The sequence below is a fragment of the Argiope bruennichi genome, chromosome 4, assembly GCF_947563725.1.
Source record: "Argiope bruennichi chromosome 4, qqArgBrue1.1, whole genome shotgun sequence".
Classification (NCBI taxonomy): Eukaryota; Metazoa; Arthropoda; class Arachnida; order Araneae; family Araneidae; genus Argiope; species Argiope bruennichi.
Window position 1 is genome coordinate 107,150,542 of NC_079154.1, and position 10,720 is coordinate 107,161,261.

General features: G+C 27.8%; 1 protein-coding gene across 2 annotated transcripts; it reads right to left on the reverse strand.

The window, feature by feature from the left end:
- Positions 1–197: 197 nt before the first annotated feature.
- LOC129965392 (ras-related protein Rab-13-like) lies at positions 198–9,942 on the reverse strand. Of its 2 annotated transcripts, XM_056079235.1 has the most exons (6): positions 9,652–9,935; positions 5,638–5,688; positions 4,462–4,585; positions 3,341–3,465; positions 1,339–1,463; positions 198–586 (listed from the first exon to the last, which is right to left on the reverse strand). In XM_056079235.1, exons 1-6 carry the CDS (start codon positions 9,698–9,700, stop codon positions 386–388), a joined length of 675 nt encoding a protein of 224 aa, XP_055935210.1. In that variant the 5' UTR covers positions 9,701–9,935; the 3' UTR covers positions 198–385. The 2 variants fall into 2 exon arrangements, with proteins under 2 accessions (XP_055935210.1, XP_055935211.1); XM_056079236.1 differs by lacking the exon at positions 1,339–1,463 and having other exon boundaries at positions 478–586; positions 9,652–9,942.
- Between the last annotated feature and the right edge of the window lie 778 nt (positions 9,943–10,720).

Below are 10,720 nucleotides of genomic sequence, written 5' to 3' on the forward strand. Positions count from 1 at the left end.
GGATCTCTCCGGTTAAAGTGCATACACTTCACCAGAAAAATGCATAATGAAAAAAGTAAATGCATTTACTTTTGACAAACACGTCAATTCATTTTAAAAATACATTTACTAATATATGAGAAAATATAAAGTTATTTGCATTGTGTATTATAGATGTTATAAAAAACAACGCAACGCAAATAGACAAAAAAACAAGATGCAGTATGAAAAAGACAAGGAATTTATTTAAACATCTTACATTATTCAGCACTGTTAAATGAGAAAGAACTACCATGGGATGAGCAATAATATTCTTCATGATGATTTCTTTTAAAATATGAAAAAAAGGCAATTTTTTAATTCAGAAAATGACATATTGACGATCAATAAACAATTATCTAGTCTTTCACACCACATGAGCCTTAGTGTCTGGCGATTCGAAGTAAGCGCAACAGCTTTTTTTCGGCGCTTGGCGATCTGGCGTCAACAACACTCTCCGGACGTCATAAGCAGAATCTACACTTCTTTCGCATAACCTCGTTTCATCCGTTGGTTCCTGTGACTTTTTCCGATCAGCTACCATCATGGCTGCTAATTGATGAAAAACCTGAAAATAAAAAGCTGAATTCGCATTTTGATATATTGTATATGTATAAGAAATTTTTAAAACTATCTTCTAATATTTCTATACAGATTTGCTCCGAATTTTGATGTAATTGTCCTTTTTTTATTTTTCAAATAAACTTTCTTCCTTGGCTTTTAATAAGAGATAAAGAGCGAATGAATATTTGATGAAACAATGAAATAGGATAAATTGATGAACGATGAATTTCTTTTTGAAAATCGTTCATAAAAATATTTTTTAAATTTGCGATAATGAAAGAAATATTTACATGACAATTAAACCAGTATCAATAAAAAGGAAACATTTTATATTCTAAAATTTTATAAACAACAGATTTTTGCAATGATATTTTCGACAGTTACCGTGAAAAAAAAATGCCAAAATCTCGCTTAATTTCTAATTAATTATAATTCTAATAAAAGTTCTGGAAAATTCCTTTCAAGGTTTCCATCAGTTTCTTCCAATTCATATATGTGCCAAATTTTGGTACCAAAAGTCAACATTTTTTTTTTTTTATGTAGAGCGTTATCGCATATAAGCGCATTTCAAAAGGATATAATTAAATTTTTGAAATCAGATTAATAACAATAAAACATGTCTTAACTGAAACTTTGCAAGATGCTGTTTGTCTATTTTGAACTAAATTCATGCGCGAATATAATACTTATTTGTCATTTTTTAATGCCCAATATTTATATGTACATTTTGTTAGAGTCCAATTGGTATTTAAGTACCTCTGTCACATTCACATTGTCTCTTGCACTTGTTTGGAATAAATATAACCTATTTTCCTCCGCCAAATCTTGAGCAAGTTCTTCAAGCACTTCCGGTTGGCATCCGTCATCATTTTTGTTACCTACTATCCTTGTAGGAAAAAAAAGATAACAAATATTACTTACTTTATTAGAAATAAAAGTAGTTAAAGTATTTATTGGTTGAATAAAATCAAATTCAACATTTAAAGAAATAATTTGATTTAACAATTCAAATTAATTCCGGTTCTTTTTATACACATTCGGGCATTCTATTTTTGATTCGGTGCAGTAAGAAACTTTCTAGAAAAATTTATTCAACTTATTGAATTTTATGTATTTTATAATTCTGAGAATACGCTGCTTCATATATGACGTCTTATTTAAAAAATATTCCAGATACTGAGGTCAGGTAATAAAAATACAACCAAGATGTACACTTAGAATACTAACAATGCAAGCAGACAGCATATCTCTAATAGAATAGTAATAGTAATCCTCAACTACCATGCTTGTTAAGCGAGCTTTTGTGAAAGAGATTCCTTTCACATGTGAAACACATCGCCTTATATAAGGTCATGCTTATTAAATCAACGCAATTTCAGTGGAAGAGAATACCTCCACTCATGAACGCATCGCCTTATATAAGTTCATGCTTATTAAATCAACGCAATTTCAGTGAAAGAGAATACTTCCACTCATGAACGCATCGCCTTATATAAGCTCATGCTTATTAAATCAACGCAATTTCAGTGAAAGAGAATACTTCCACTCATGAACGCATCGCCTTATATAAGCTCATGCTTATTAAATCAACGCAATTTCAGTGAAAGAGAATACTTCCACTCATGAACGCATCGCCTTATATAAGTTCATGACAGAGACCATGACATCTAATAGAATTCTACAGAAGAATCCCCTGATTTTTTTTCTTATAGATTAAGGTCATAATTCTTCCCTTTGCATAAATTTTTAATTTTGTCGCTAAAATCTTCAGAATATTTTCCAAATTTTCAAATGAATCGGGTCATTAAATCATCTGTTTATTATTATTGATGATGTCGTGTCCGCGTTACCACGGAAAAGGGGTGCAGTAGCTTCTGAGGGTAAAGACCCTGAGCAGCCAAGGGCAGAAGTCTGACTTCTATCTCATATGAAGATGAAACTCACACATTCGCTTGCACAGCCCCTTTTTTCAGGGGGGCACATTCATACACTTCACAGATAGAACACATATGAAGAACAACCATGCCCGAACCGGGATTCGAACCTGGGACGCCCAGATCACGGGGAATATGCGCTTCCCCTATGCAAGGACGCCGGCGTTTGTTATCACTAGCAGCAATATTAAAAACCTCTGACAATTTCTTTTTCTTGCTGTAAGATTACGTCCCACCTCAGACATGAGGATCAGAAATCTTAACCCTACCAATGACGGAGTGCTTCTCACAGGAAAGGAAGTACCGCGACTCAACCTCAGTTCTTAACAAGGTGTGGCAACGTCTGGTCATTCGGATTCATCCGTGTGACTTAGAATCAAGTTGGAGAAGTCAATGTGTGGTTATTTTAAGATTATTATAGTAGGGAATTGGTATAATATATCCGATCTTTGAATGAATTTTTTTTCTTTTGTTTTGGTGCTTGAGGATATTAAGAAAGCCAAGATATTCATGATGAAACAAAAATATTTTTTTAAACAGATTCTCATAATTATGAGATCTTTTATTTGCAGTCTGTTTCAAAATACTGAAAAGAACTACGTTTCACACAATATTCATTTAAAATGCGAAAGAAAACCCGCTTTGGAAGTTTTTAGCTTATTAATACTGTTGTTATCTTCTGAATACATTTATTGGTTGTAGCTTGTATATGCATAGCTTGTTTTCTTTGGGTTGGTTTAAAAATACCAAAGTTCCTTCTCCTGCGTACTTATATTTTAAGGAATAAATGATTTAAGCTAATGATAAAAATAGAGATAACTCACCAAGGAAAATTGGTATACCAGTTAGATATTCCCTGGTTTCTTTGATCCACCAAGGAATTTCGTCAAATGTTTCTTTTTTTGTGACGTCGTACATGATGATGACTCCATCTGCGTTACGGAAAAATCTGAAAACGATTGCAAATCAATTAATCAATATCGCAAATTCAATTATTCAGAATCACAATCAACTAAATATGATTTATTTAAGTTGATTATTTAATTAGTTGCAATAATTCTACGTTTTCATTTTATTAAATTTGAGTGCTAGAAAAATTTAATTGTTTATTATAACAATAGCTATAAATAATAAGTAAGTTTAACAAGAAATTTTTTAAAAAAATTAATAAATTTAATAAAAAATAATTTTGATATGAAGGAATAAATGAATATTAACAATTTCTCTTAGATATTAAAAAATAATTTCAACTAAATGACAAATAATTGTTACTTTTAAGCAATTTCCTAATGACGAGAATATCCTTTCAATGCCTATTCTTAAATATTTTCAGTAGATTCTGTCACACTTATTTTGACTTTAAAAAAATAAATTTATGTTATTGATGTTTTTATGAAACATATTAAAGACAAAAAAAATTACTGAATAGGTGTTATCTAGGATATACTAATTTTTATTATTATAAAATCTAGACTTCACACATTTAAAGTTTAACTTGGTTTCAATCTAAACCCTAGGAATTTCCTTCAAATTTTTTAATGCAAAATTTTCCTGATTATCAAAAATTCCTTATACGTAGCAGATATTTATTACGTGATAGTTCAGTTAAATATGAAAGCATGGCTCACGCATTTCATATTTAAATTTAATGAAAATTTGTTGTAAAACTCTCTAGAAGTGTGACAGTATATTTCTTATTGTGAATATTTTACAGCATTTCTTCAGAAATCATAGTTTTAGATAAACTTATTGAATCCAATTAGCCCGCTTAGATCTCTTTCAAATATTCTTTTTTGCCTTTTTAAATTACATTCGATTTTTTTTAACATATTTACATGAAATAATATTACGCGAAACATATTAAATGTAAATTGTGAAAATGTGTATTAAAAATTTACTGCATTTGGACTAATTTATAATTTTAAAGGTAGAAAGAATTTCCAACCTGTTTACTATACTTTTAAACCTCTCTTGCCCTGCCGTGTCCCATATTTGCAAATCTGCTGGCGTGCCATCAACATCGACGCGGACTTTTTTGCAATCCACACCGACAGTACTTTCATAAACGTCTGAAATTGAGAATACGATTCTTTAATTTAAAAAAATCATGAACTTGTATTGCTTTTAATGAAATTTAATTGATATATAAGAATATCTCAAATCATTTTAAGATAAAAAAGACAAGAAATATTATTAAGAAATTGTTGTTTGGCCGATTCTGCCAATATCAAATCATACATATGTAGTTGATCCATGCTATTTTCATAAGGGAAATAATTGTCTTTCCATGAGATGATATAGATATTTGGGAAAAGAAGTTAAGTCACAAGTTTTATTCAAAAGCATGTTTCGCGTAGTTTCAAAATGATACTTTAATTTAATCAAATTATAATAACGTATATAAGAAATAAGGAAAATTCTTCTGTATTTTTTAGGAAAATGAATCAGAGAAAATGTTTTTTTTAGATTTTGCTTTTTTTCATAATGTGCATATCCGTTTTAAAAAAAATCAAAAATTATGTCATGGAATTTAATTTAAAAATCGTATTTTGTGAATGCTACGATTCTTGACAGTTATTAATAAAAAGATAGCTTATATAGATAAAAGATAGCTTATATGTGAAAAATAAACAAATCTTTTCATCATATATTTATAAAACAAAATTTTCCAAATAAAGGGAAATATATCGAAACTTTTATTTTGATCTTATAATATCAAATATGGTCCGATGCTGCTTATTTATGATGATATCATTGAAATATCGTTCGTCATCAATTATCAATAAATTCAAAGTTTTCTAAATCGAATACTATCTGCAACGTAGATATCTGTATTTTATTTACTAACCTTTTATCTACTAAAACGGATAGTTAATTGTAAGCATTTTGAAATTAAAGAAGCCTAATTCCATTAATTGATTTAATTATAATTATTTCATGTGTTTAAATCCTGTCATTTTTTATTAATCTAATTTTTATTAGAATTATGAAGTTATGAAGGAAAAATTAGTTTAGAGATTTTTAATCTAATATTAAACTATATTTCATAAAGAAGAAATTTAAATAAATTTATTAGAAGCTGAGAAATCGTCGGCTGATGTATAAATAAATCTATTCTTACTTTGAAACTTTGAATCTGCAAAACGGATTACAAAGCTCGTTTTTCCAACACCTGTCAATATAAGGAGGCCAAAAATTAGTTTTTCACAGAATTAACACAATAAAGTTTTACATTTTTTTTTCTCTACAAAGGATTTGTAGTTTCTCTTTATAAAGAATATATACACTATTTTATTCCAACCCTCGCATTAAACATAATATCAGTTATTTCATAAAATACATCGTCAATTGACGAAAATACGAATGGAGCTTTAATAATTAATGACTAGTATTCTAAAGCAGTGAAAAATGTTTTGGGTCAAATAGACCTAAACAGAACAGTAAGGTTATTTATGCCTCACTGTTTGATGAAATTCTGCTGTTAAATCGCAACTAGTACGAAAAAAAACTTTTAGCTTCAGTTTTTTAAAAATTGAAAATAATGATGAATTTGGAGAACAAAACTGTTTCTCCTATCGATTTTTTTTTAATTAAAGGAAGTGGATTATGAAAGTTAAATCTTTACATACATATTTTTAATAAATGTATGAAGATTTATGCTTAATAAATGTATTGATGAATTATTAGTTATTGTTAATAATGTTTTTAGGTTTTTGTTTTCTACGTTCTAATATTTATCTAATTGAAACATTTTACAAATATTTTAGGTTCTTGAAATTTCTCATCAATGAATACTTTGTCTTTTGTTCTAAAAATCATAGATTCTTGTAAATAGCAAAATAATCCAATTCCATATCAAAAATTAATTTTTTTCCATAGTGGTTAATTTTAACAGAAAATAAATTCATTATGAAGTCATTTGCTTAATTTAGCGATATGCATATATGCATATATTTACAAAATATCTAATTTACCTTCTTTTAAATCCTTTTAATTTACAATGAGGAAAAAGTTGGAAAGCATGGGAAGAAAACATTTAAATTAACACAAGAGAAATCTGCAATTTGAATGTTTTTGATTTCGAAATTTGAAACCTCATATTTAGCCACTTATAATCTTTATTACTTAAGGAAAAAAATTATGAATTGTTTAATCAATTAGTGCATTATTTGAAATAGTAGAGTGATAAATGCAGATTTTACAAAAATTTGTCCTTTTTATGTGGAGAGAAAATTACTAATTTAAGAGACCCAATTTCATTTCTTCTTGGATGACTTTGCAATATTTAGCATCGTATAAGCAACATTAAGATTTTACCAAATTTTTATTGATGTGACATTTATTTGGTATTCAGTAATAGTTTCAGTACCCAAAATGGAAGTTTTCTACCATGTTTTCACTGTATCATTGTATTGCTATTTTATATATAATCTAATTCAGTGTAAATTTTTAAAATATAATTTTAGGGAAGAGTGGTTGTAGGAGTATTTGTGGTTGTTTTGTAGGAGTGTGTTAGCCTCAAAATGGAATATGGTCTCATACAAGACAAAAGACAATATAAAATTCAAAAACATATGATATTCCAGAAAAAAGACACATATAGAAAAACATTATATTCTAAATTTTAATTAGAAAATGTGCTGCCGAAACAATTAAAAATATATGGTTTCTATCGAAGTAATGCTTAAAATAACACATATTTTAAAATCCCAGTCTCTGGAAAATATAATAAATGTAGCAAGTTCAATCAAATTCTGAGTGACATCTCAAAAAGCTAAAAAATATTTTAATAAAATTATTCTTTCACAAAATTTTTGAAATGAAAAATCACAAAATTAAAAGAAAAATATTTATCCATGAAAGAAAAAAATGAACTATAAATTGAATTAAATTCAAAAATTTATAAGAAAGCTCACTATATGTTTTGCATTTATTTTTGGGGAAAAATATCTGTAAATTTAATACTGTTATTATTGAGAAAATCGTATTTTTGAAGTTTTTCAAACAAGTATGTTCCGTTCATGTTCTGTCGGCAGTTTAGTTATCAAATCGCAAATAATTTTGTTTGCGCCGACACGGTCGTCAGTTTTAAAATAAATAGATAAGGGTATTGCTATCTCCCGTTGACATTTCCATCTTTGATTATTTTCGGGTATTTTGCAAGTAAGTAGTATGCGCACTGTGTGTCTCAACAGCTATAAAGCGACCTTGTCAAAGTTTGTTTAGCAGCGAATTATCACCAGAAATGCATGCTATGCGTCACTATATTACAAAGCTAAACAGAGAAACAAACATATTACAATTCAGTTCAAATACCTTCTTATGACTACAAAGATCGATTTTAATACTATTTTTACTAATACTATTTTTATATTTTCTTATATACAAAGTATACTAAAAAAGTTAATGTATTTGACAACTCATTCAAATTTTGAATTTTTAAAAATTAAATCTCCTTCTTTAAAAATTTCTAATTTCGAAAAAAAAATCACGTTCGGAATTATATTTGAATGTATTTTCATCTGTGAAGTCGATACTTAAAAAAATGGAAAAATCTAGAACGGTATGTAGTTTCACCACCAAAATTGCAGAAATGCATCGAATTTTCTATTTAGACTGTTATTATTTATCCATTTTTTAAATAATTCAATTTCTAATTAATTATCATTTGTAAATTTTACATTTGTTACATTCTTAAATTCGTTATTTCATTTCTTGTAATTCTAACAAAAACGTATTGCTTTATGAATTAAAATCTGCTCCAAATTATAATGAAATGGAATTCTGCTAAAACGTTTTGTATTTTTTTCTACAGTTTTGTGTGAAATTACTTTTAAATTTAAATGATAATTTTTTTTATACGCGATAATCTGAGACAAAGTGAAAATGATCAATTCTTAATATTTTGCTATTTCAGCCTTTAAAAATTTTTTACGAACAGCATATATTAAAATTAAATTAAAACCAATAAAAATGTACCTGATTTTGGGAATTGTGGGAAGGGAGAAAGGTACTTTGAGACCTAAACTGCCAAAAGTCAGACACTTAACCCAGTTTTGAAGACATAAAAATGTTTATTGCTGTTATTTTTCTTTTTTTTTCTTTTCATGAGATGGGAATTTCTTTTTATAGAGTTTTTTGTGGAAATCTCCCAATTATCAAACAATTAAATGTCCTGATTAAAACGGTTTTAATACACGAATTATATATATTCTATATATGAAATATAAATATAAGAGGTGTATTTTTAAGATACTATCTTAGAGATACAAAAAAAAAGTCCCTCTCTCTCTACATATATATGTATATATATAGCTTATAAGGAGTTATAGGCTATATTTAGGTATTATGCTATTTTTAGTATTAAGAGAATAAAATTGTAAACAAAATTTTAAAAAATAATCAATATTTTCAATTATTTGCTGATCGATCGGAATTTTAGAAAATTGCTTGCAAGGTGGAAAAAGTAGAAATACTAATAATCTCATGAGAAGCAAAGCAGAAAAATAAGATTTTGTGATGAAAATCAGAGAGAATATGGTTTCAATAAGATGACAAATAAAATATAGATCAAAGAATATATTAATTATTCGGTGAATTAACCTTCTATACATAAATCAGTGAATTAAAACCATTAAAATGCTGATATAGAGTCCTTCAAATTCATTATGTCTCCCTATTTATTAAAAACTAAATACAATGGAATCACATTTAAATAACTGATTTACAGCTATTTCTGTCAAAAATTAAAACATGCTTTTTTATTGCCAATGTTTTAATTTAATTTTTATATGAGACTAAATGTGTTGACTATGAAATGCTTTCTATTTGCATTTACAATAGAAAAAAGTAATATTTTCACTGATTGAATGCAAAAATGTTTTATGAAATTTAAATTTGGGATAAAACACAATAATTTATCGTTACACATGAAGTAATATATATGTATTTTTTTTTTATTTTAAGTAGTAAGAAATAATGAAAAATAACAAACAACAACCATTACTTTGAGTTTCTTACAATATTTCGATCTTAGAAAAATTTAATCTACAAATCTCTAAACTGTAGAACATGAAAAAGAAATCTTATCTTAAAATATACCAAGTTAAAGAAACTGAGCATAAAAGCCACTCACCACTTTCGCCTACAAGTATTACTTTAAATTCTTCCACTTTTGTTGTCATTTTTACATTGCGTTCACCAGCCTCTAGTAACAATATACTTTATAGGCGATCACCACTTCCGGCAACTAAGTTCCTTTCGACTAAAGTTATCCAATTTCCATTGGCAGAGCGTCTTTGTTAGGAATCGTCGATTGGGGAATATGGTATTTGATAAGAAGTACTTTCTTGTCGTCTGGACCTTAGACTATTCATCTGTTGTAATTGATAAGTTTGGTAGAAAGTAGGGAGGATTTCGGTGACAGTCTGATACGTGCACTGATCTCCTAGAAATATCGTCCGTTATCGGCAACCAAAAACATAAAATTTCACTTATCTACTTTTCGTCCATGTTTCATTTAAAGGTTTATTGATACGGACAAAAGAAGAAATATCTATAATTTATCCTCATGGTATGGTAGAACATAAAGTGAAATGCAGTATACTGTTGAAGTATAATACATTCAATATACTGTTACAGGAAAAATTGGCATCTGTAGATTAACAGAATTGGAAGGAGAAAAACAAGCAATTTTTATGAAAAATTCACATGATATCTATATCATATTTTGACATTTAAATAATATTTATAGTATGTCAGTATGATGCTATATGGTGTCATGTCTAGAGCTAAGAGGAAAGGTTTTTCCATTATTTCCTTTACAGAATGATCATTAAATAGCATTCCTTGTTTTGAGACATCTGAAGCTCAGACTAATAAATATGATAACATCATATTTAATATGCATATAAAGAGTTAAATTCCACAAAAATAAAAAACTAAATTACAGATGCAATATTTCACACATAAAGGTAATATCAGCCTTAGGGTTAATTTTAGGGCATTGGGGATAATTTTAATAGGGCATTAGGGTTAAAATTTAATCACAACTTGATTTGCAAACCTTTAACGGTCTTATATAGCAGTCTAATTTAACAATCTTTAACAGTCTAAATATATGGAATTTTTTTCATTCTGCTCTTTAGTTTCTTTCACCTGTAATTCTACGTAAGAGTGAAAGTTATTTCATGCTTATCCTGAAT